The sequence below is a fragment of the Pteronotus mesoamericanus genome, unplaced genomic scaffold (assembly GCF_021234165.1).
Source record: "Pteronotus mesoamericanus isolate MK-2021 breed Mesoamerican mustached bat unplaced genomic scaffold, CSHL_Meso_final contig_25, whole genome shotgun sequence".
NCBI classification, from domain to species: Eukaryota; Metazoa; Chordata; class Mammalia; order Chiroptera; family Mormoopidae; genus Pteronotus; species Pteronotus mesoamericanus.
Window position 1 is genome coordinate 6806794 of NW_026555105.1, and position 25041 is coordinate 6831834.

The 25041-nt window shown below is 59.1% G+C and overlaps 1 protein-coding gene across 1 annotated transcript; it reads left to right on the top strand.

Moving 5' to 3' along the window:
- The first annotated feature begins 374 nt into the window (after positions 1–374).
- On the top strand, positions 375–23382 carry RIPOR3 (RIPOR family member 3). Its single transcript, XM_054573374.1, has 21 exons — positions 375–487; positions 6333–6479; positions 7636–7714; positions 9587–9610; positions 9885–9938; positions 10645–10794; positions 10938–11001; positions 11331–11374; positions 11528–11653; positions 11730–11875; positions 12482–12611; positions 13678–14247; positions 16786–16916; positions 17309–17432; positions 18103–18238; positions 18801–18962; positions 19570–19731; positions 20218–20420; positions 21438–21521; positions 22661–22751; positions 23155–23382. Exons 1-21 carry the CDS (start codon positions 378–380, stop codon positions 23256–23258), a joined length of 2841 nt encoding a protein of 946 aa, XP_054429349.1. The 5' UTR covers positions 375–377; the 3' UTR covers positions 23259–23382.
- The last annotated feature ends 1659 nt before the right edge of the window (positions 23383–25041 follow it).

Consider the following 25041-nt stretch of genomic DNA (forward strand, 5'->3'; position numbering starts at 1 on the left):
GGCATGCAGTAGGTGCTCAGTGAGGGTTCGTGGAGGGGCTGAGCGTTACTGGCAGAGGGGAGCGGCAGAGGGAAAGGGGAAGAGCTGGGTTCAGGAGGCACCGTCCAGTCCCCACACGAGGATGCGGCACAGCTCAGGCATTGGGAACAAGCACAGAGTGCAGAGACCTGGGTTCGAATCTCGCTCCTGCAGCTCCTCCCAAGCAGGTTCCCCAACCTCTCCGAGCCGCAGTTTTCTCCTCTGTGAGCTGGGGACAGCGCCGGTTGCATCCTTTCCGCTGTAAGGACTCATGGTGGAGGGCGGCCAACCCTCAGTCAGCTCTCACCGGGTGGCGGGGCAAGGCTGACTCTCCTGTCCTCTCCCTGTAGGTGACAGCCATGTCTGTGAGGGTGCGGTTCCTGTCCTCGGGGGATGCAGGGGCCGTGGGGGTCGTGGGCCGGAGCGCCTCCTTTGCAGGCTTCAGCAGCGCACAGAGCCGCAGGATCGCGTAAGTTCTGCCGGTGCTGTGGGTGGGGGGCTCGCTCCAGGGCTGGGCGGGGACGGCCCGGACATCCTCTTCCTGCTGCCGGTGACCCTGAGGCTCACTCGCAGGCCAGGCCTGCGGCCCAGGGCAGAGTGGGTGGTGTGTGAGGCGTGGCGTGCGGCGCGCGGCGAGTGTGCGCGCGTGAGACTCCTGGCGTTGGGAGAAACCTATCAGGCCCACTTGGCAGATCAGAAAACCGAGGCCCAGAGAGGTGGGGCCGTGCCCCGAGGCCACTCGGCCTGGCTGACTCAGAGTTGGAACTGAGGCTCGGGGGGTGGGGCGAGGATGGAATGTTCTTCCTGTTTGAGAAAATGGAAAATGGGCCACCTCTCCCGGCTCTGTGACCTGGGGCCAGTGACCTCACCTCTGAGTCTCGGTTTCCTCATGTGTGAAGCAAGGATCACAAATGTCCCTCCCTCTCACGGGGTTGTCATGAGGGCACCAGGAGGTGACACATGGCCGGCAGCCAGCACAACTGGCACACAGCAGGTGCTTATGGGAAGTTTTCAAGGAGGAGCAGCCTCTACAGAGATGGAGACAGGCCTGGGGTCCATGCTGACCCTCTGGATGTGAGTCCACGGCTGCTCCGCCCAGTGTCCCCTCTGGCTGAAGGTAACCTCCCGGAGGAAGGCACATGTCTGCTTTGGGGTCCACGGCCGTGCAGCCCAAGCCCCCCAGCCCCTGGCTCCAGGGTCTGTTTAGCCACACGGACCCCCTTCCCCTCTGGGCCTTTGCACAGGTGAGACCCCCCTCCCCCGCCCCAACTCTCCTTCCACTGCTCACCTGGCCAGTTCCAGTTCCTGCTTCATCCGCCTCGATGCCATGTCCTAGGGGAGCCCTGGGCCCCAGGCCAAGCCCTCACCCTCCATTGCCCTTCCCCTCGGTGAGCAGGCGCCCACCAGGCCCCTGCGACGCCTGGCCTGATGGTCAGGCCCTGCCGCCTGCCTCGCCTTGTCCCCGGCTGCTCAGCTCCAAGGTGTGTCTGGAAGTGCGTATCAGGGCTGAAACCCCGGAGTGCTCCTACAGGAAGCACCCTCAGGGATCCCTAACTCATTCCACAAGTATGCGCAGAGCACCCGCTCTGGCCAGCCCTAGTCCCAGGCTCCCCAAAAGACCCAGGCCGCACCCTCCTCCAGGACAGTAAACAAGCCCACCGTCACCAAGAGGGACCCAGCTGCTGCGGCGAGTGCGGTGGAGACACTGCAGCCGGGGGTGCGGGAGGGCTGTGCAGGGGAGGCCCCTGACCCCAGCCTCCGTGGGGAGAGCGTGGGTGCGCCGTGAGGAGGCACACAGTAGGTGCTCTCTAAAGCTAAGTGTTCACTGACCCGGGAACGATGCTATTTCTTGACTGAACGAACCAAGTCTGAGTGGCCTCTTCCTGGGCTTCATCCGGGTCCCCTCCGCCCCGTGGTTGGTAGTCAGAGCTGCTCAGGACGGCTGCGACCTCCCCAGTTGGCATGGAGCTGGTCCCCCCTCTGACCTGGCAGCAGGGAGAGGCCTGCAGACTGGCACAGGGCCCCTCGAGGGGATTCAACCCTCTGCTGTCGCTGTCTAGAACGTCTTAAGTTTTGAGCTGCGGACTCTGCGCTGCCCTTTGCCCTGGGCCTCCCAGATTCTGCAGTCGGTCCTGCCTGCCCTTCCCTCCCTGTCAGGCCTTTCGGGGCCTCCAGGCTTCCCGCATCCCTGGGAAATGTCCCCTCAGGCCCCTGTGGGGAACTCTAGCCAGAGAGTGCCCCCAGGTGGTCCCCAGCCTCTTGCTGACCCCTCCTGGATCCTGGGGTCAGCCCTCTGGGCGGGAGAGGACAGAGGGGGCCCAACCTCAGACACTAGGGCTCATGGAGCAGCAGCAAGGATGCGGCGTCTGCACCCGAGTCCAAGGAAGAGGGCCCCGGTGGCAGCAACTATCCTGGGGGCCCCTCCTCCCAGGGGCCCCTCCTTCAGGGAATTCCGGAGGACGCCTGGCCTCAGGTCTGCGGTCCCCGAGTGGCCACACCTGGGCCCCTTGTCCCTGGCGAGGAAGGAGCTGCCCCCGACGATAGGGGAGAAGCAGGTCTATTTTTAATATCCTGTTTCTGTCCAACTCCAATGGGGGTCTGGACCCTTGGCCCTAGGGCCGGGAGGCCTGGATCGGGTTTCCGGCCTCACCTCTGGCCTTATTTCCCAGGTAATTCAACCAGGCTGAAACTCAGCCCCATTGCCGAGCACTGAGCAGCTGGCGCGGGCCAGGCAAAATAACCTTAGACGCAGGGCAGCAGATCAGGGCTCCACTTAGACGGGTGCGTAGATGGCCCGCCATCCTTCCCCTGCTCTGGCACCTGAAACCCCTTTGACACTGGACACGCCTTTTTATTCCATAATCAAAGAATTCACATGGGGAAGTCATCTGGCGGGGGACTTTTAGACTAAGGTGTGAATGGTTGCTATAATTAAGCCATATATAATAAGGCAGGGATAAAAGGAGGCCAGGCCCTGACACAGTCCCACTCTGCCCTGACTGACAGGCATGGCTGCTCTTAACCCCATCCTGCCACTCCTCAGCCCGGCGTTCCCTTCCCCCGCTGTCTGTCTGTCTGTTGTCAGGCACCCTCCTGAGCCAAGAGCCCCTGCAGTGTCGGCTGGGAGGTGGGGGTGGGAAAGCTCATAGCAGCCCCTGATCTTCCTGGAGAGGAGGCTAGAGAGGGAGTTCACAGTGGAAGCCCCCATGCTGTCCCATGAGACTTTGGGGACCTCAGAGAAGGCACCAGGAGAAATGGGCTAGTCCATGCAGAGCAGAGTTTGACCTTTGCAAAGGCCAAGTGTGTGTTTCCATCACCGCTGCCCGTCCAGCACCGCTGGACACAGGAGGAAAGGCTGGCTCACGGTGAGGTGCGGGTTTGAGCCCCGCAGTGGCCGCGGCCCAGGACCCCCGACAGGCGTCTCCCCGCGGTGCCAGGGAGGACGCTCCTCATGGGAGGGCTGGGCCGGCGGCCGCACGTGTCCGTCTGGAATTCTGTCTGGCTGCCAGCGGCTGTTGAATATTTACCGAGTCCTCCCGAGCTGGTGGAGTGCCCGCCCCAGAGGGCGCTCCCTGCCCGGCTGTTGTGACACGGGGCCAGACTGCAGCCTGATTTCGCCATCCGGAGGCGGCACATGCGGCGCCTCTCCCCGGCTGGGCCAGCCCCCAGCGTGGCCGCCACACCTGCCCTGTCGAAGCTCAGACAGGAGCGCTGGGCTTAGAGCTTCCTGGGAGCGGGCGCGTCCAGGCGCGGCCGCAGCAGCGAGGTCTCCAGGTAGATGGAAGGGGGGCTTGCCTGTGGGCGCGCACACGCCAGGGACTGCGGGCCCCTGGGAGCCGGCAGAGGAGCGTGGCTCCCGCCTCTCAGCTGCTCGCCGGCCCCGCCGGCTCGCCTGCCCCCCCTTACGCCCGTCTCTGCCGCCCAGCGATGGCAACTTTGTGGAGGGTCTGTTCCAAGAGGTGGGTAATGTGGCCTGAGGGAGGGAGAGGGCGGAGGGGGAACAGCCCCGTCTTGGCCTTTGGAAACTGTCACTGTATGCTACATGAATGAAAACAGCAACACAGGTACAGGGCTGAGCGCTCATGATGTGAGAGGCTCGTGCCTGCGCTCTGTGCATCTGCCTTCACGCAAGCATCGGGGAGCCTTCCCTGCTCACCCTGCTTAAATTCATCATCCTGCCTTTATTTTTTTCCTTAGTACTAAGAGCCCTGTGATATATGACTTTTTAAAAGTTATCTTAACTTCAACACATACAGCATTGACCTTTCACCCCACACCCCGTAAGTGGCTCAAAGCCCTTTACGTTCACTCACTCATGTGGATCTCATGGCAAACCTTCCTGGGGTTCCTGTTTTATAGATGAGAAAACTGAGGCACAGAGAGGTTCAATAACTTGCCCAGGGTCACACAGCTTGTAAGTGGGGGAGCTGGAGAGACACCCTGGTGCCTGGCTGGGGAGCCTACGCTGCCACCCCTTCCCACGGTCTCCCCCAGCTGGCTCGGCAGCTCACGGGGGAGGGGTCCCATCTGTTTTGGTCACAGCTGCACCCCCATCCCCTAAAATGGTATCTGGTACACAGTCTGTGCTTATTCGACTATTTGTTGAGTGAATGACTATCTCTTACCCCTGTGGGCCAAGCACTCTTGTCATCCCCGTTTGACAGATGGGGACACTGGGGCTCCAGTTAGCTCCCCATGCCCTCTGGGGCTGGGAATTGAGCACGGGCACTTGTGTCCTCCCCGCTTGGCCAGGCCCCCGGGGGTCCAGGGTGGGACTCTAGACCCCTCCTTGCTGCACAGCCTCTGAGAACCGGTCTCCGCTTGTCCGGACAGGGCCTGAGGGCCGCTGTTTCTGGCACGCAGTTTTGTAATGCAGTGGTGCAGCCGTGCAGGGGAACCGCAGGCTCGGTCCCTGCCTGCAGGGGTGGCCAGGATGACGCCTCGCTGTTGAGTCAACGGCAGGTGGCTGTGTCTGTGCGTGGAATGTGCAGCGTCTGGCTGGGGTGGAAATGCAGCTGGGCCGCTCGCTGAGTCTCTGGGGGACCAGGGCATGGCGGCTGCCCCGGGGCCCTCCTCTTAGGCCTGGCGACGGAGCAGGAGCTGTGGGCCACTTGCCCGCGCCGCCTCGACCTGGCCCTCCGGACTGCAATCTCCCCTCTCCCTGTGGGCTGTGAGCCCTCGAGGGTGGGATGCTGGCCGCTTGGCTTTCTCGCAGCACCTGACCCAGGGAGAACCGCGCTCTGTGAGTGTTTGAATGAGTGACAAAGTCCTGTGTCCCTGATTTTAGACCTTAAAAATGCAGCAAGCAGACTGTGGAGGCTCCCAGGGAGACGCGGAGCAGGGTTGGTAGGAGGAGGATGCCTCCCGCATGAAGCAGAAATGGCGATTCCCCTGAGACCGCGCTGCTCAAAGTGCGGTCCCTAAGCCAGCAGCAGCACCAGCACCTGGAAACCCGTTAACATGCACGTTCTCAGGCCCCACCTTAGGCCGATAAATCTGTAACTCTGGCGGGGGGCGGGGGTAGGATGGGGGGCAGTCAGCCACCTGAGTCTAAGTCCCCAGGTGATTCTGAGGATTCTGAGGATCCTGAGGATCCTGCACCTGCTCCCAGCTGCCTGGTTAAGATCCCAGGCTGAGGCTCTGCACACATTTGGGCTCGGGTCCCAGCTCTGCTACAGAACCACTGGCCAGACTTGGTTCCCATGCCTCTCCCCCGGCCAGGGGAGTGGAATAGATGGACTAACCCAGGTCCGGAGCATGGGTTTGCCTCAGGATGCCTGTGTTTGCATGTGCGCATGCAGATGTGTGTGTGGGGATTTGTCAGGCTACCTCCCTCCAAGTCACATGTGTAAAGATCAGGGCTGGGGAGGTCCCCCAGAGGAAACTCAAGGCACTATTAACAGAGGGAGGTGGATGGATGCTGCGCAGGCAAAGCCAATAGTACCCAACCCATGGGTGCCCCGCAGGGCTATGATTGGGCCTCCCACGTTGCTTTGCCTGCATTGACAAAGCATGCTGATCAGAGAGCGCTGGCATTTGGGCTGCTTGATTGTATTTCTCACTCTACGTTCACGTCTCATGTCAGGTTATTACTATTGGTGGTAGCAGTATCCTTTTAATCCTAAAATCCAAGCTTTCATTTTACAGATGAGGAGTGTAGGCCCAGGGAGTCTTAGCAACTCCCCTGAGACCATGAAGTTTGGTGGTGCTAGGGTGGGACTCAGCTCTGGCTGCTGTCCCCAAAATGCCTGCCCTTGGGAAACACTTTGTCCAGAGCAGAAATCTCCGCTCTGACCCCCCATTTCTTCTCACAGAAAGTCCATCCAGAGGAACTCAGTGAGGTCTCGAGTACCTGCAAAACCATCCAGGATGTACGGCACGCTGCGGAAGGGCTCTGTCTGCCTGGACTCCAAGACGCAGCAAGTGAAGAAGGTCTTCGAAGCTCTGAAGAGAGGTCTCAAGTAAGGGCAAGATGTCTGCGGCCTCTAACAAGTGAACTCTTTGGCCTTTTGTCTGCTTGTGCCTCTCTGCCTCTCCTTGGGGAACATGGCTGGGCCTCGTCTGGAAGGGGCCACAGAGGCAGCTCCTGGTTATTCAGCCAGATGGGAAGCAACTTGCCCAGGATCCCATGCCGGGAAGCAGGGCGTGGGGCTCCAGGGCCAACACCACCCAGGAGGCATCCCTCACCCTCCTCCCATGAAGCACCCGGCGCTGGTGCCGGAGGGAGCTGGGGGGTGAGCCCGGAGGGTGGACACCTGTCTCCAAGGTGCTCACCTCCCAGGACAGCTCCTGGTGATTCCCATAGGACTGCCTGTCTGAGACTTGTCTGGAGGCAACAGCGTCCCTTTTTTCCTGGGGAGGCAAACTTCTGAGTGGGCAGCGCCTGGTAGATAGTGGTGTAAATGGTCCCAGAGAGAGCGAGTCACCCCCCCTAGGCTGACCCAGCAAATCCATGAAGGAGCCCCACCCCAGCTCCCAAGCCCAAACCTCAGGTTTCCTGCCCGAGCCTCTTTGGCCAGAGAACACAACGTGGGGGGCCGCCTCCCGGCCCATGGCTTCTGCTGTGCTTTCTGGGATGGGCGTTCCAGGTCCCCCGCTGGTGCTCGGCCCCTGGCAGCCGGGCAGCAGGGCAACCTGCCCTTGGCCACCAGGGAGGGCTGTTCTCGCTGGCCTCCCCTGGGGCCTGGTGAAGACATCGACCTCTGGAGGCCACTGGGTCCAGCCTTTTCTCTGCCCTGTGACCCTACGCTGCGTTACTTGCAATCTTTGAGGGTCAGTTTGCCCACTTCTGAGATGGGTTTCATAAGAGTAGAAGCTGTTCGTGGGTGGTTTGGGGAATCACAGAGATATTCCCCATTTTTCACAGGGCTGGGCAGGCACATGGCCCACAGCGTGTGGGATCTCAAGGCCCAGCAGATGGGGCCAGGCTTCCGGGTGGGTGGGATGGCTCTGCCCCCTGCCCTCTGCCCTCTGCCCTCTGCCCTCCGCCCTCCGAGAACCACAGCTGCTGTCCACGTGGAGGCTGTGGCTGCCTGCACTCTGGGACACTGGTCAACGGCCTGTTTCTTTTTCTCTCTTTGTTCCTTTTCCAACTCCTCTTCCTCCTTCTCCTCGCAGGGAGTACCTGTACGCCCAGCAGGCCGAGCTGGATTACCTGTCAGGACGCCACAAGGACACCCACAGGAATTCCCGGCTGGTGAGACTCATCCCCGCCCCTTCCCGCTGGAGCAGCCTTGGCCGGGGTTCGAAGGCGGACCCCCCCTCACCCGCTTACCGGCGGCATGGGGGCAGATCTCCGGGATGCACAGGCCTAAGGAACGGACTTGCTTTATATTGGGGTGAATTTAACCTCAGAGGCTGGGGGGAAGCCCCCTGGCGCCCCCAACATGGTGCAGAGTTCACCCATCGAAGGACCCACCTCCACTCTCTCTTTGGTTCTAGAAGCCACTGTGCGGCAGGTGGGTGTGCAGAAGTGCCTGTTCAGGGGCCTAGTTTACAGACCATGGCGGTCTGGTCGCCCTGCAGGCAGGGGGCTCCCGTGTTGCCAAGGAACAGGGCCAGGCATTGGCTCTAGGGTGTGTCACAGGGGCCCCTGAGGCTGTCCTTGGCCAGCCCTCCGTGTCCCCCATCGCTCTGCTGGTTTCCGGCAGCCCTCAGGGCAGTGGCTCAGAGGCCCGTCTAGCCCGAGGCTCGTCGGCGCTGCGCTTTTGCTGCCTCCTTAGCAGAGCCAGGTTTAGAAACATACACACACATACACACAGTCAAGACCGAAGACAGACAAAAAATAGCGGTCCAGTAGGTCTGATTTTCCGCAGAGAGCAGGGGCTGGGAAACCAGGGCGGGGGCGTGATTCTCTCTCTCAAAGAGCAGCAGCCGGCTGCCTGCGTGTCCTGGCTCCAGCCGAGAAGACCGCGGGGGTCAGCACATGGGACTCACCGGCCCTCAGGCTCACACATGGGCCAGCTGCTTTGGGGAGGGGGAGGTGGGCGGCTCAGCCAGGTCTCGCCCTTTTGTGGGCGGGCGGGCCACACATGTGGAGGGAGGCAGCGCTACCAAGACCCCATCCCGGCTCTCAGGCCTTCCCAGCACTCAGCTGCGCCCCTCTTCTGTGAGTGCGGAGGTTCTCCCACCGCCCCATCTCTCCGTCCTGGTTCTAGAAGAAATTCTAAGGTAGACGAGTGTATAAAGGTTCCTGTGTTTCAGCTGTCCCCATGTCAGAGGCGGGTGCGCTGAGGCCAGGCAAGGGGCGGGCGCTGCGCTGCCGCCGCGTGGCGGGGTGACGCGTGTGGGTCCCGCCTCTCTGGACGCTGCAGGCTCTAGGTTACCAAGAAGTTGTGTGCTGTAACTTTTCTTTCCAAAGACTTAGGAACTTGTTCTTTACTTCTTACGTGGTGCTTTAATTCCATAATTCCACTTGTACAATTTCGCATAAATCCACACATGGGAAAACACAGAACTCAGGAGGTTCAATCTCTTGTTCCTTTTTGCTTGACACCCTCCTGCATCGTGTCTTTCCCACTCTGTTTAATGCTAACATTTATCTTTCCATATTTTTCTCTCGGGCCACATAATCATATAAACGCAGACTAGTGCGGAGGAAGCCTCTGGTCAATAACCATCTTTCGGAAGTGAACTCCGAGCTCACACACCCTCCCACACTTTGCCCTTTCTCCCTCGTGGATCTGCAACCCTGTGGAAACTTCTCCGGGCTCAGAGACGGTGCCTCTAGTCGACGGGGACAAACGAGGGCCTCTTTCAGAACTATGGTTTATTTATACAGGCCACACCCATCACTCATACCTCGTTTGGGGCTGATTTCATGCTGCAATGGCGGAGGCCATATAGCCTACAAAACCTAAAACATTTGCTATCTAGCTCTTTATACAAAGATTTGCCCAAAGCGCATGTGTTTAATCCCTCTTCTCCCTCTGCCTGGACCGCGGGCCTCAGAGGATGGAGGGGCTTCTTGTCCTCTGAGCCCGGGCGCCCCTGGGATGTAGCCTCCTGGGTCCTGGGGGAGCATCCGGAGCACTGACCGCTTCTCCCGCCCCTCTTTCCTCCCCCACAGGCTTTCTACTACGACCTGGACAAGGTGAGTGAAACTTCCTGTCTGCCTGTGGTGAGCAAGGTGGGCCGTGGCTGGGCCTGGCCGGGTGAGAATAACGGCTTTGTTCCCCCCAAATACCAGGGGTCCTCCCCATTTTACACACGGGGAGACGGAGGTTTAGCGACGAGCCTTCCGCAGGGTGGCGAGGGGCTGGCCTGGCTCTGAGCCCCGTTCTCTGTGTCAGGCCTGAAGCGGGGTGGCAAGAGCTGGCAGGTGGGCTGGGCGACTTTCAAAGCATCTTCTCTTTTTCTGGGAGAAGCAAACGCGCTCTGTGGAAAGGCACATTCGGAAGATGGAATTTCACATCAGCAAGGTCAGCCTGCTTCCTGGGTGTCTCAGGGTGGGGCGGGGATAGTCTCTGTCCTTGCTGGGCGTCTGCGGGGCAGCAGGAGCCAGGAGGTCCTCTCTGGGATCGCTCTCTGCGCGCTGAGTGGCTGGAGAAAGTCAAGGGAGTGGGACCTGCAGGGGCTGAGCTCCAAGAGACCCCACGCTCAATCTCAGAGGGCTGAGATCAAGCACTCCATTGTAGAGATGGGAGAGTGGGAGCCCAGAGAGGGACAGGACTGCCCGAGGTCACACAGCAAGTCCTTTAAGGCCTGAAGTCTGCGCACCCTCCCATGATCTCGCTTTATTCTGCCAGCAGCCCGGTGGGCGGGCTGGACATCACAAGCCCCACCCCTGTTTTCTGTTGACACATCGGGCAGGGAGAGGGGAAGGGCTGCCGTTACTGTCCAGTTCACTAGCTTTTGCTGTGCACCGACTCCGTGCCAGCCGCTGCCCGGTGCAGGGGACCCGAAGTGGGTGAGACAGACGTGATTTCTGGCTCTGTGGGCTCGCACACTGTGGGAGCCGGGGGACAAATGCAGGCTGTGCCCACCGTCCGGGGCTGGGGCGGGGACATTAGCTTGGGGGCAGCCTCTTCCCCAGAGGGCGCGAGAGAGACACAAGGGCAGGTCTGGGCCCGGACCCCGCCCCCCAGCCCCCAGGGTGGGCAGCACCCACCATCCCTCCCCCCGCAGGTGGACGAACTCTACGAGGGCTACTGCATCCAGTGCCGCCTGCGAGACGGCGCCTCCAACATGCAGCGCGCCTTCTCCAGGGGCCCCCCGAGCCGCGCCTCCCGGGAGAGCCTGCAGGAGCTGGGCCGCAGCCTGCAGGAGTGCACCGAGGTAGGCCGCCACGGGGCGCCGGAGGGCAGTGGGGGGCCAGACCCAGCCCTGGGGGCCCTGAGGAAGCTCGGCCCACGGCCTCTGGCCGAGTCAGAGGCTCAGCCTGGGGCAGGCGCTGAGACACCCTGTGTGGGGCTTTGCAGGACATGTGGCTCATAGAGGGGGCCCTGGAGGTCCACCTGGGCGAGTTCCACGTCAGGATGAAAGGTAACAGGGCTGAGGGGGCGGGCAGCAGCCGGCTGGGTGGGGTGTCAGGCCTTCTGAGGGCCCTGGGACTTCTGCTGAGGGTGGGGCCTGGGTCAGAGTTCAGGGCCTCTGGCCCAGCCCTGGGTTTGCACTCCTGTGACATGTGACCTCAGGCAGGTTCCACCCCCTCTCTGAGTTGGATGTGAGGGACCAGGCCTCTCCATTGTCCATCATGATGGCTTATCTCTGAGTCTGAGTTCCAGACTTGGGTGGGAGTCCCCCCGTGAGGGCCCAACACGGGGCAGGGGCAGAGGAGGACAGAGAGAGATCAGCCCATCTCTGCGTTCCAGGCTTGGTGGGCTACGCACGCCTCTGTCCAGGAGACCAGTATGAGGTATGGCCAGCCTCTGGGATCAGTCCTCAGGACTCCCTGCCAGGCCTTCCGGGGTCCCAGGGTCCCAGCTGGCAGGGAGGACCCCCAAGCAGGTGGCAAGGGGGTGCATCCACCTGGGGCAGCTGACCCATCCCCTCCTGGGCCTTGCCGCAGGTGCTCATGCGCCTGGGCCGCCAGCGCTGGAGGCTGAAGGGCCGGATCGAGTCAGATGACAGTCAGACCTGGGATGAGGAGGAGAAGGCCTTCACCCCCGCCCTGCACGAGAACTTCGAGATCAAGGTGGGTGGGGCCCGGGGGCAGGGCCAGGGCCTCCAGGCGCTCCGCTCAGAAACCACCTGCAACCCCTCACCCCCAGGTGACAGAGCTGCGTGGCCTGAGCTCGCTGGCCGTGGGCGCAGTGACGTGTGACATCACCGACTTCTTCACGACCCGGCCGCAGGTCATCATGGTGGACATCACAGAGCTGGGCACCATCAAGCTGCAGCTGGAGGTGCTGTGGAAGTGAGTAGGGGCCCGCCTCCCCGCCTGCCCTGCTGGTCCTCCCCCAGGCCAGCCCCAGATTCCCACCTGGAGGGACTCCCACCCAGAGGAAGAGGCTTGGGGGGGGGGGGGGGGGGTCTCGCTGGCTCCCCCTGGTGGCCTGACCACACCCCAGCACCTACTCGTGGGCATTTCTCCCCTCACCCCCAGGAGGAAGGTGCCTACAGTCACAGGCCCCAGGGGCTGGGCTGGCTGCCAGACCCCTCTAGCCAGGCCTGTGCGTAAATGTGAGCCAGCAGGTTTCTGCGAGGCGGGGTGGGGGTGAGGGGTGCCCGGCCTACCTGCTCCAAGGGCAGGGTTGACCCAGGAAATGGCAGCACTGCGTGTCTCCTGCTGGTCTGCTGAGCTTCTCGGAGGGGCCTCTGAAGGGGCGTCACTCACACGTGTTGGCGCCAATCGCAGCCCCTCGCCCTCTGGCTGCTGGAGCCACTGGGCTTTGCCTGTGACCCTGAGCAAGGCCCTGCCCCTCCCAGGGCCTCCACTTCCTCTTCAGTCCCCGGGCCCCGGGTGTGCTTGAATGTCCCCTCGAGCATCAGTGACACCCTGGCCTTCTGTCCTCGCCTCCAGCCCGCTTGATACTGAGAGTTTCTTGGTGTCACCCAGCCCCACGGTCAAGTTCTCTGTGGGCAGCAGGAAGGGCTCCTTGTACAACTGGACACCCCCGAGCACCCCCAGCTTCCGGGAGCGGTACTACCTGGTGAGCGGGCCTCAGTGGGTGGAGGCGCTGCGGTCGTGCGGGGGCTGGCGGGGGTGGGGGGACTCCCAGAGGCCAGCGTGCGGGACTGGGCTGAGCAGCCTGGCACCTCTCCACGTGGCAAGCTTTGGGTTCGGTTCCGCCTCCTTTATTTTGGGTTATCCTGGGTGTTTTTCTGTCCTTTTTCTTTTTCCATGTTAGCCCCTCTATTCTGGGGGGTTGCTAGGCGTGGTTGGTTCTCTTGGATGCCTGGAATAAGGTCTTCCAGAGGGTCCTATCATCCCAGCCATGGACCAAGGTCTCCAGTGTATTTGTTTTAAACTTAAACTGAGTATGTTTCCAGTAGGTAATACCTCGACATAGTGTACGGTAAAACATCTTTCTCCTGTGACCTCCAGGGACCTGGGTCCCCTCCCTAGAGCTGTTGTCAACCTCTTCCATATCCTTCCAGAGATGCTCAATGCCATCTGGCAGCAAATGCATCTTCTCCTCCATCTTTTAGTCCTTGGCAGCCTTTGTAACTCAGCGATGCCCTGGGGGACCAGAGGTTGAGGGATAAACGGTGAGGACGAAGGCCCTCAGAACCAGGCATGTAAACACCAGATGCTTAATTTAACGATGAGCTGCTGTTGTTTGTATACAGTGAGCACGCGCTGTGTGTTGTAGGGCAAGTTGTTCATTCATTCATTCACTTCACTCATTCAAAACTATGGGCCAGGCTCTCCCCCAGCCCAGGTGGGGGCCGCGCCCTCGGGGAGCACTGCCTCCCCAGGGGTGGAGGGACCAGGGGAAAGAACGCAGAACATTCTCTGGCAGAGAGCACAGCCTATGCAAAGGCCCTGAGGTGGGAAGGTGGGAATGAACCTGGAGGGGCATGCGGTACAGCTGGGGCTAAGAAGGTGTGAGCTAGAGGGGTGAGGGGGTAAGAGCAGAGAGGTTCGGGGGTCCTACCAGCACCTCTGAGTCAGCTTGGTGGGCCGCAGGCGTCCGGCGAGCGTGGGTGTGCAGAGGGGAGTGCCTGTGGTCCCCGGGGCAGCCAGTGAGGCTGGCCCGGTGTCCCCCTCTCCAGTCTGTCCTGCAGCAGCCAGCGCGGCAGGCCTTGCTGCTGGGCGGCGCGAGGGCCACCTCCATCCTCAGCTACCTGTCCGACAGCGACCTTCGGGGCCCTAGCCTGTGCAGCCGGAGTCAGGAGCTACCTGAGATGGACTCCTTCAGCTCTGAGGACCCCCGAGACACGGAGACCAGCACGTCAGCGTCCACCTCGGATGTGGGGTTCCTGCCCTCAGCCATTGGCCCCAGTGCCCCCCTGGGAGAGGCCCAGGAGGACCCCCCAGCCCTGGGCCTCCTGCCAGACATGGCCCACCTGGCAGCAGGCTCGTTTGTGGAGCAGCCTGGCTGGAGGAATTTGGGAGTGGAGCGCCCCGGCCTACCGCAGGGCTCCCCGCCCCACAGCTGTACGGTGCCGGGCAGCCAGGAAGACCACGATGAAGGAGAAGCAGGGGACAGAGTGGACGGGCCCGGGGTGAACCCCGAGAGGCCCCTGCAGGAGGTCCTGGATTTGCTGAGGTGCACAGGCCCCTCCCAGCCCCGGCTCCGGGAGCTGGAGTACCAAGTCCTCAGCTTCAGGGACCGGCTGAAGGTACGTGCGCTCCTTGCTGGACGGCAACCCAGCTCTGCCAACGGCTGGGGGCGGGCCGGGGGGGCAGCCAGCCTGGGCCGGCATGCCACTGTCACCTCTGCCTCGCCTGGGTGGGCATTGTCTCCTCTCTGGGCCTCAGTCTGCTCCCCTGAATGGCGACAGCCCTCATCGGGCCGGGAGGAGGGCTGGGAGGAGGGCCGGGAGGAAGCCGGGGCTCAGAGTGGGTAGCCTGCTCCACCCACCCCCAGCCAGAGCCCAGCCCCATCTCACCTCTCCACGCCTGAGCTCGTGAGGCCGCCACTTAGCCTTAAAGTCGCAAACCTGGGCTGTGCTCACGGTCAGAGCTGGTGCCGTGGAAGGTGCCCCACGCCGACACTTCCCCTCGAGGGGGCCCACGCCCGGGGCCGTTCTCATGGGGCTCTCAGAGGTGCCGGCCTGGGCAGATCATCCTGGTTTTTTGGGTTTACATAAAGGTAAATGTACATAAAATAAAATGTATCACACCAGCACCTACTTATACATCAATTAATTTATAAAACACTGTCTTTCGTGTAGGTGCGCCCTGGCCCTGAAATGACTCACCAGCTCCCTGCAAAAACTCGTTTTGTTTTATGCCTTCCCCACTGTTACGATCAGCAGAGGTGAAAAGAGGGGGATTTTCATTTTCCCTCCAGTAACTTTTAAAAAAGCTCACTATTTACCCCTGCTATGGTCTTTGAAAAGGACCTGCCTGAAGATCTCAAAAAAAAAAAAAAAAAAAAATATATATATATATATAAGCAGTCACTTTTTTTTCGTATTTCTTAACAGCGTTTTCACGTAGAACAATTTGTCAGCATACTCACAGCCTGTCACCTGTAATTTGAAAAATTATACCCACTCTACACATAAATCTTAAAATAATACCGCAATCAGGCAATAATTTTAAACATCTTTGAGGAACTCTTCTTTTTTTTTTTTTTTTTTTTTGGCAAACCAAGTTAGAAGAATAAGAATGATTACAGGCTATGGCTTTAGTTTGACTTTTTAAAGAGAAAGTACGGGTGTATAAACGTGTGTGTATTTACACCTCTACTCATTGTTCATAGGTTCTTTTTCTGTGTGAATTCGTTTACTTGCTGAAGTTTACCTTTAACCCCCAAATCAATTCTCATGCTGCTGTCAGGTGCAGCGCAACTCAAAGTGTGAGTCACCTGACTTGCTCATTGAACAAGGTGACACTCTGCTGCCTTGGTTCAGTTCTCTTTCTGTATTTCATGTCCCTCTGCCATCTGTTTAGTGCTGGGTTTTCACATTTTGGTGCCTTCCCTTTTTTTAACGTGCTGTTGTGAATGGCCCCAGCACAGGGCTGAAGTGCTGGCCAGTGTCCGAAGCGCAAGACGGCGGTGATTGTGCCTCACGGAGGAAATATGTGGGCTGGGCGTGACTTGCAGGCTGTCGGCTTGAACTCACTGTTAGGCAATAAACCATACAGAGGAAATAAGGCGTCTTTGAACAGAAGCACGCATAAAACAAGGGTCCCTACTGGCTGTTGACAGAAATGCTGTGAGCGGAGGCTCGCAGCTTCTGCCCTTCCCCGAGGAGCCGTGGTTCTGGGTTCAGAAACCGCGTGCTCACGGCGGCTTTGTAGACCAGTGCGAACGACAGGAATCGCCTGGGTGTGCACGCGCGTGTGTATAGGCACACATTTTTTTTTTTCCTGTCAGGAAAGGACATCTCTGCAGCTGGCCTTATTATCTCTCGCTGCTCGAGGCTCTGTCTGGGCTCCGCTTTTTGGGGCCCGGTTTTGCTCACAGGGTAGCACCTGCTTAGACGGTGTCTCGGGTGGGAAGAGGCCGGGCTAGCTGGGCCTGGGGACAGGAGCCAGCCTTGGAGTCCGCCACATGGGGACAAGACTGACACCTCCAGTAGTGGATTTCTATTCGCCGAGGGAGGGGCGGCCACAGGGAGGCTCTGAGGACTTGAGCGGAGGGAGTGCCGGGGCTTCAATGCTCTGTCCCCTCCCAGGTAGGGGTGGCCCCCCATCTCCTCCCCTTCCACCCTCCCCAGAGCACACACACCTGGGATCCGCAGGCTAAGCTGGCACCTCTGAGCCCCCTGAACAGGTGTTTGGCTTGACTCACACAGTATTTTTAAAATACCTTGAAATTAGTTGTCAATATATAAAACAGGGCAGCTTCCCAGAAAAACCTAGGTTTCCCGTTTTTCGTAGAAAGCTGAACAACCTGGTGACAACCTGGTGACTCCGCTCCCGGGTGGCAGGTGTCAGCTGCAGCATCGCCTGCCCTCCCGGGCTCTCCATGGTCCCCACAGCCACTCGCTCCCTCCTGTCACCTGCCCTGTCCTCGCGGGTGTCTGTGACGAGTCAGATCTGTCTCCCTCAGGCATTTGCACCATACCTTGTCACATGCCAGTTAGGAGGGTCCTTGAGGAGTGCTGTGCCCCGTGTCCCTCCCCGACTTAGGGAACACTGCTAAGAGGAGGGTGCCAGACGGGGTGGTTGGGGCCGGCTGCCTTCAGGTCTCGCTCCGTCCACAGCCCCGCGGAGGCCGCCGGGAGCACAGCTCGGCGGAGAGCCTGATGGAGTGCATCCTGGAGAGCTTCGCCTTCCTCAACGCCGACTTCGCCCCTCACGAGCTGTCCCTTTTTGGGGGCCCCCAGGGTCCCCGGTGAGTGCACCCGCCAGCACCGACCGGGTGACCAGCCTTGGCTCCATGCTTCCTAGCAGCCTCCTGGCCTCTGTCTCCCATTGCATGATTGGTATTTATTTTCGTAACCCTCCACCTCCCATCCCCACATGCACCCTGCGTGGCACAGAGCAGGTCCCCAGGGACTCAGCCTGGCCCTGAGCTTTCTACTCCAAGCAAGGGACTTTCTTTTTTAACCTTAAAAAAGTAAGGGTGGAAGACACAGGAGGGCCTCTGACCCTGACCTAACCGACGCGCCGCAGCGACCGTGCCCCCCGACCCCTCAGCGGCCTCCCTGATCAGAGCTCTCCGGGGAGGAGGGTACCCTCTACCGCAGCCAGAATGGTCACCTAGTTCTTCCCCATTCAACCCAGAAAGGACAGGACCCTGCCCCCACCACCGTCCCTGAAAGAGTCATCCAGGGAGCTCACGGCTGGCGCCCCTGAGCTGGACATGCTGCTCACAGTCCACCTCCAAGTCTGCAAGGCTCTGCTGCAGGTGGCTCAGGGGCCTGGGGAAGAGGCGGGGAGGGTGGAGAGGGAGGGGCTGGCCGGGGGCCCCGGTCGGGTTGGGAGAGCTCCCTGCAAATGGCTGATCTCAAAGTGGCGGGGAGCTTGGCGTGGGGGCAGGAGACCTGCGCCTTGAGAGCCGGTGAGGTTGAGGAGGTTCCCCTGTGGAAGGTCCAGGCCAGGCCAAGTAAAGAGTCATGTGGCTCTTATGCAGCCCAAGTCCTGAATCAAAGGCAGTGGCCGTGACTCCTTCAGTTGTCACAGCCAGAGCTGCGATCCAAACGGGCTCAACCTAAAGAGAAGTGTGTTGGCTCGCAGAGCTGACAAGCCCAGAGGTGGGCTTCAGGCCCAGCTGCACCCACGGTTTCAAATGTCACCGTGGCCGGGCCTCCCTCCCTCAGCTCTGCTTTCCTGTGTAGGTTGGCTTCACTCTTCAGGCAGGCTGGTCCCTTCTGGGGGTCAAAGCCAGCCCCTGGGCGCTCCAGCCTGTACCCTACAGCCGCAGCCGCTTGGGTGAAGGGGGAACCCGCCGATGACCGTCCGGGAGCTATCGCTGGGATAGAGAGGGTGGGCGCGGGGCAGGGGGACGGCCTGGCCACGATGGCTGATGTTGGAGGGCGTGTCCACGTTAACCTGGAGCGCCCTGGGCTGCTTCCCAGAAACTGGCCTCCCCCAACGTGTCGAGGATGGTTCAGGAATGCCTTCTGGAAGAAGCTGCGCAGCAAAAGCAGGTTCTGGAGACTCTTTCTATGCTTGATTTTGAGAAGGTCAGCAAGGCGACGTCCGTTGAAGAGAGTAAGTAACCGCCCGCCACCATGGGCTGCTCCTGGGAATGGCATGAAGTGACAGGCTTCGAGCACAGGGGTGCCCCGTCGTCCTGACACCCAAAGTCGCTGGAGCCCTGGGGTGTCCCTGGCCAGACTGAGCTCAGAGACACGCTGTGGGGGCGGGGAGGGAGGCCGCACATGCTCTGCGGTCAGCTGTGTGACTGCGGGCAAGTGAGCCACCCCTCTGAGCCTCAGCTTCGGAAGCCTCAAGACACACTCCAGGCACCCAGCATGAGCTCCCGTGTTAATAAAAGCTGTGACCCCGGTTCCGCCTCTGCCCCCGGGGCCTCCCCTTGTCCGTAAGGAGAGGTTGGTGACAGCAGCCGCCCCAGGTTGTTAGGAGGCCGGTGGGCGGTGCCTCGGGGAAGGGGCTTAGAGCCAAAGCATGTCCTGCGTCACACTGGAGTGTGGGAAGAGGACACTGCGTGTCGCCCCTCAGCGCCCCGGCCTCACGCCCCAGTGGAGGGAATGGGTGGGCCCTCGGGCAGGCTCCTCCCACCACAGCGAGGTGTCCGGGCCTGGGCTTTCAGTCCTCCCGCAGGCCGCACGGAGGAAGGGCTGCCTGAAGCTGTGGAGACGGTGCACCGTGCCCGGCGGGGTCCTGGCCTGCCCCGCCGCGACGCTACTGAACCAGCTCAAGAAAACGTTCCTGCACAGAGTCAGGGGGAAGTACCCGGGACAACTGGAAATAGGTAGCTCCCTCCGCCCCCCAGGAGACGCTGTCCTGAGCCTCTGGGCCCTCAGCGTTGTCACCGCGAGCCTCATCTTAGCCCCGGCTTCACCTCTGTCTTCATTCCCAGTGTGACGACCGGTCACCTCCTTTTACTGGGGAGATGAAGGAGGAGGAGTCTGTGAAACCGCAAACATGAGTGGGTTGGTGCATTTTCCTGGGGACAGAATCCACAGCTTCCACCAGGACCTTACTGGGGTTAAGAAAGCCTCCTGTCTCCCCTGTAAAGGTGTCTTGATGCTTCTTCAGAATACAGAGCACTGCTCGTTAACAACAAAGGGGACAGTCTTACTCCCGGTGGTGGCTCTGGAGCGTGAGCAGCTCTAAGCACCCCGGGCTGCTCGGCGGCCTGCCTATTCCCAGGCCGGGCTCTGGCCACGGGGGTGCTCGCTGCCCCAAGGCTGCCCGAGCCAGGAGCGCACTCCTTCTTGCGGGGACAGGAGGTGCAGTGAGAGACACCCACGCATGTGCCCGTGGAAAGCGTTTACTCTGGCCAGGCCGGCTAAGGAGCTCCCAGCGGGCGAGGCCGCAGGCCCTGCTCACGGCCCCCTCCCGCGTGTCCTCACCAGCGTGCCGCAGGCTCCTGGAGCAGGTGGTCAGCTGCGGCGGGCTGCTCCCTGGAGCCGGCCTCCCTGAGGAACAGACTGTCACCTGGTTCCAGTTTCACAGCTACCTGCAGAGGCAGAGTGTCTCGGACCTGGAGAAGCACTTTGCCCAGCTCACCAAGGAAGGTAGGGGCCGGCGAGGGTGGCAGGTGGCCTCAAAGCCACATGTCACAACAAAGAACATCCATCTGTGGCACCCTCTGTCCTGGCTCTTGGAAGCCAGTTTTTCAGAACCATGGTGTCTCTCCCCTGCAGCTGTTCTTTCAAGAACCCCAATTTAACTAGATTCCACATTCAGCCCACGCGATGAGACCAGCTGTAGGGGAAGGAGGCTTTACTCAGCCCAAGGCGAGGTCTGCGTTGCAGACAATGGGCAGCCCCCACTGGCCAGCGTCCTTAAAGTTATGGGCTGGGGTTGTATTAATTTGCAGGGCGAACTTGATCCCTTGCTCGAAAGCCTTCCTGGAGATTCCAGAAGGCCCCTCTGAAACCAGTCCAGACTGGCCTTGTGACCACATGCACCTGCCCTGGGATTTGCTTCTCCATCGCTAACGGCAGTGGCCCAGCCACCATCAGAGGCGACCCCGGGCCCACTCCCTCCGTCTCTTCTAGTAACGCTGGTCGAGGAGCTGCAGTGCGCGGGGCAGGCCAAGGTGGTCAGGAAGCTGCAGGGGAAGCGGCTGGGCCAGCTCCAGCCCCTGCCCCAGACGCTGAGGGCCTGGGCGCTGCTCCAGCTGGATGGGACTCCGAGGGCGTGCAGGGCGGCCAGCGCTGCCCTGGCCGGCGCAGCCAAGAACAAGAGCTTTCGGGAGAAGGTACGGAATGAGGAGGGGAGGTGGCGGGGGGCTTTCTCTCTTGGGAAAACACGAAGGTGTGAGTGACTGGGGTTTGCATTCGCTGTGAGATATGTGGATTGAGGGGTGCACCCCCCGTGAACACAGCTCTCCTCACGCCATCGCCGTCGGCAGCACGGGCCCCAGGTGGGACCGGGGCCGGGGCCGCCAGGCCGTCACCAGAGGAACCCACGGAACCACAGGCCACACACTCGCTCACCTCAGTGACCCTACAGTACCGTTACCTATTTGGTCCCTGAGATGTCACTTGCATGTAGATGTTTCTTTCTTAGAATTTCACCGGTCATCCTCATTTACTTGCAATTAATGTGTGTGGCTGGTTGGTTCACTGTATTTGGTCCATTTGAAAACCAAGAAATCAGACCCCTGTGCCTTTTAAGTGCCTGGACCTGTGACTATTCTAGATTTACAGCAGCGGCCCCCGAGGCGGGCAGAGAACAGCAACACGTGGGCCTCACTAACAGTCTCGGGCTCACCGAGGGCCGGACACATGCCCACGTGCTTACAGCTTTGTGAAGCAAGTGCCAGCTTTACTTTCCAGAGGAAGGGACTTGGCCGTGGTGCCGTGACCAAGGGGGGCAGGGCAGAGCTGCGATGGGAAGAGGGTGCTGGAGCGAAGGTGCTCTCCCTTCTGGCCTGAGCGGCAGCGTATGGAGATGGCTGTGTGTGGTCAGCATCTTCTCTAGACGGCAGTTTCAGAATGCATTTCTTAAACAGTGCTGGACAAATAGAGCTTTTTATTCGATTACTACCAGCCTAAAAGCCAGCATTTTTAGAGGTAAGCTCACGACTGTAACGTGCATCTTCAGACTGTGCGCCTGGTCCAAAGATGAATGGATCGTGGCCCGAGTTTTGTTTAGGAGAAAGGTAAGAAGAGCTTGACTTAGTGCCAGCAGTTGTAGGATCAGCCGCAAGCACCGTGGACTTTGCTTTCGGCACCCCCTCCCCCCTTTCACTCACAGCGGCCTTCTTTCCTAGGCTTTGCTTTTCTACACCAATGCCCTGACCGAGGATGACGCAAAACTCCAGCGAGCTGCGTGCATGGCGCTGAAACATCTCAGGGTGAGTTCAACCTGTCCTCGCTGGCAATGGGCAAGGCTGCTTGTGGTTAACGTTCAAGTTAGTTCATTCCCAAATCTTCCCCCTGTGAGACCGAGAAAGGAGCTTACCGAGCTGGTGGCAGGCAGAGGCTCCGCCAGCGGCGGCCCCGGGCCCTCACTTCTGGACTCCTGGATTATGTGCTTTAATAGCTGCAATTTAAAAAATTTCTAAAAGCTTGTTGTAGGAAAGAAAAAAAGAGTGTAAAACACAGAAATGTAAATTATTCACCATCCTGACGCTTAAATTACTGACATTGTGGTATATTACTTGTTTTGGGGTATGTGAGAGCACTGAAAATTGGTAGTTTAATATCAATAAAATTTTGTGCAGTTTAAAACCAGTGAACAAATAATAACCTTTTGTGTTTGACTGGTAGCACTTTGCAATTCTTTATGAAGGATCTATCACAGGTTTACCTTAATTTAAACTTTTCCCCTACTCTTTCCATGTAGAAAATTTAGGTTCATCATTTTTATTAAAAACAATGTCATTATGAGCGTTTTTGTGCATAAAGCTTCAACCTCATTGCACTTAGAACCCTCACTTTAAAAAATAATTGCCAATTTACTAGATGACAAGGGATCCTGCACAGATTAAATCACCCCATTGATTCTGGAATGAAATGCCAGGGAAGTCGAGGCCCTTTGGTTACAGTCACATAACCAGTAAGAGGCTCAGGGTGTCCAGTGAAGGGTGCTGAAGTGCACCCTGGTCCTTGGCCCTGCAGAGCAGCTTGGGGGTCAGGGGGGCCTGAACTGGGGCTCCGCCCGCTCCTCTCCTAGCCTAACCTGGAGTGGGGGCAGCTTGGGAGAGCAGGGAGGAGGCAGCAAGGTCCAGAGGGAGACAGGCCTTTCCACTTCAGGATGGGCCTTTCGGTTGCCCATACATCATTGCTAGTGGCCTGCTCGCTGGCGGCGTCAGGACAAAAGAGGAGACATTTGCAGTGGAGCTTCTGATGAGCCTGAGGCAACATAAGCTCCCCTTCAGAAAAGGGACTCAGACCCCGGAGACTATGCTAGGGCTGGGCCTGCAGGGCTTATACAAGTGGATCCTACCTCCCACTCAAAATGTCTCCTAATAAATCCTCCCTTCCCAAGCAGGGCGTCGAAAGCATCGATCAGATCGCCAGCCTGTGCCAATCTGACCTGGAGGTCGTGCGAGCGGCAGCCCGGGAGGCCACGCTGTCCTTCGGTAACGGAGCGTCCAACGTCACGTGCAGTGGGGTTCCCGGGTCCTTGGCAAGGGCGTGCGAGAGCAGCCATGCAGGCTCTCGGAGACACGGATTAGCACACGGGATGGGCACTGTTAACAACCTGTTTAACTGCATTTGGCCAAGGCAGGTTTTCTTCATGGGTTAGGTGGCAAAAAATGCTTTATCTCCTTTGTTGAGAATGGAAGCAGGTGCACGGGGCATGACTCCACCTTAGATGCTGAGGGGGTGCAAGTCGGCCAGCGAGAAGCCCCCCAGCGCTCCCGGCCCCCGCCCTCCGCAGCAGTACCCAGGGGTCGGTATTGCCAAGGCCACCTTGGCCTGCCAGAGTAGGCAACGCCCAGGCAGGGGACAATCCAGTGACAAGTGCCCTTAATATTGCAGGCGAAAAAGGGCGCTTCGCTTTTGAGAAGATGGACAAACTTTACTCAGAACAAAGAGAAGCAGCCTTTTGCCAGGAGGCAGATGTTGAAATCACAATATTTTAAAGAGCCTCAGCGGATGAACTCAAACCTGGCATCTGTTTCTGCTGCTGTGGTCTCGACACGGGACAGAGCTGTGGATGGGGCATGCTGTGCGCTCCCCTCCAGCGTACGCCGTCCACAGCCGGACAGCCGCTCCCCGAGTCCCTGATCAGTTACAAGGCCCCAGGGCACAAGTGGGGCTTCCGTGTAGGAGCACAACCAAGTGAGGTACCGCACTTCACAGGCTGACCCACTTCGACCAAGCCAAGGGCATGGGTTCGGCTTTGAGAATCTGTCTTCGCCAGGACACAGCGCCAGCCATGCCACGAAGGAGTCGAGGCCCCGCAGGTCGAGGCCCAGAATGAAAGACTCCAAGGTGAACGTGAACTTGTCTCCTTGCAGGGCAGCTGGCTCAGCACTTGGGGCTCAGCGAAGACTGGGACCAAGGTGGCCAGAAGGCCTATGAGCTCGCTAAGGAAAGAGCGCGATGGGTCGAATCATTTCCATGGCAGGAGCCGTCACCTAGGTGACCTGGGGACGGTGGGAGGGCACACAGCCAGGCTTCCCATGATTCAACTCTTAACTCGAGCTATGGCCCCAATGCCTGGTGGCAGCCTGCTGCCCATGGACCTCATTTTTACCGTGTTCAACAGCGCAAAGCAAAGCAGAAGCCTCGAGTGTGATGTCAGGAAGAGCGTTCACTCTGACCTCACGAAACACTGACACCCAACTTCTGAAGCAAGTCAGCTATGGGCCTATTAAATAAATTGCTTCAGAAGCTGGTGTGAAGATTTCACTGAACATATTGCTTTAAAGGAAGAAAATAAGTTTCCTATTTAAGTCTATTAAAAAGACGAGCGTGTCCTGAGCTGTTTCTGTTAACAATGTCGACGTAAGCTGAGGTGTGAATGTGGCTGTCAACAGCGGCATTGAAGGGCTTCGTAACTTCAACATCCTCATTCATGCTTCATGTATATATTTTGTGTTTTTCGATTTAACTTAGTATTTATTTGCCTTGTTTACATGTTCGACTTCCTGAAATTTCAATAAAAAAAAAAGTAACCAATATTGGTGTTTCACTTCACCTGAAGAAAGTAAATAGTGGTTGTTTCCCCAAACATCCTGCTGGGGGAAAAGTCACCCTGCTATCCCTTAGCACACCCTCACCAGCGCGACCCTGAAGCGGCTCTCCCACAGCAGAGGGCGTGAGAAGGGCGCCACGTGCTCTGGACGGCTCCCGGGCGCCCTCCCCTCCCCAGGCACCACGGGGGCCTTTGGTCGCGTCTGAGTCTGTTCCAAAGTCACACGCTCATTTCCTTTTCCCCACACTGGCATTCCACCTCTTCATAAAAGCTCTGGTGCTATTTTTTTCTGTATGTGAAACGAAGAGTGACGTGACCGTGGGCATGGCCACAACACCCGGGCCCCCATCCCCTCTGGGTGTTGTGTGGTCACACGAGCGTGCCTGTGTGTGCTTCCCAGCTCCACGGATCCCGCCAGGAGGCCAAAGCGCAGCTCGCTCAGCGGCCAGCTTAGAAACGGTCGGAAAACCCTGAAGGATATAAGGGAATTCTTTGTCCTCTCTTTGCAACATTTTGCAAGTCTGAAATTATTTCAAAACTTTACTAAAGCCACAAAATGGCTTTAGGGGAGATTTACACATAGGCTGCGTGAATTTTGTGCATCTTACTATGTCTCCGTCAATTCCACACCGACTGCAGCCATGCGGAGGTGCTGAGGCGCAGTTACAACCGTGTGCCTCACAGGCGGGCATGTTCTGGAGATCTGAACCGTCCTTCGAACAGCT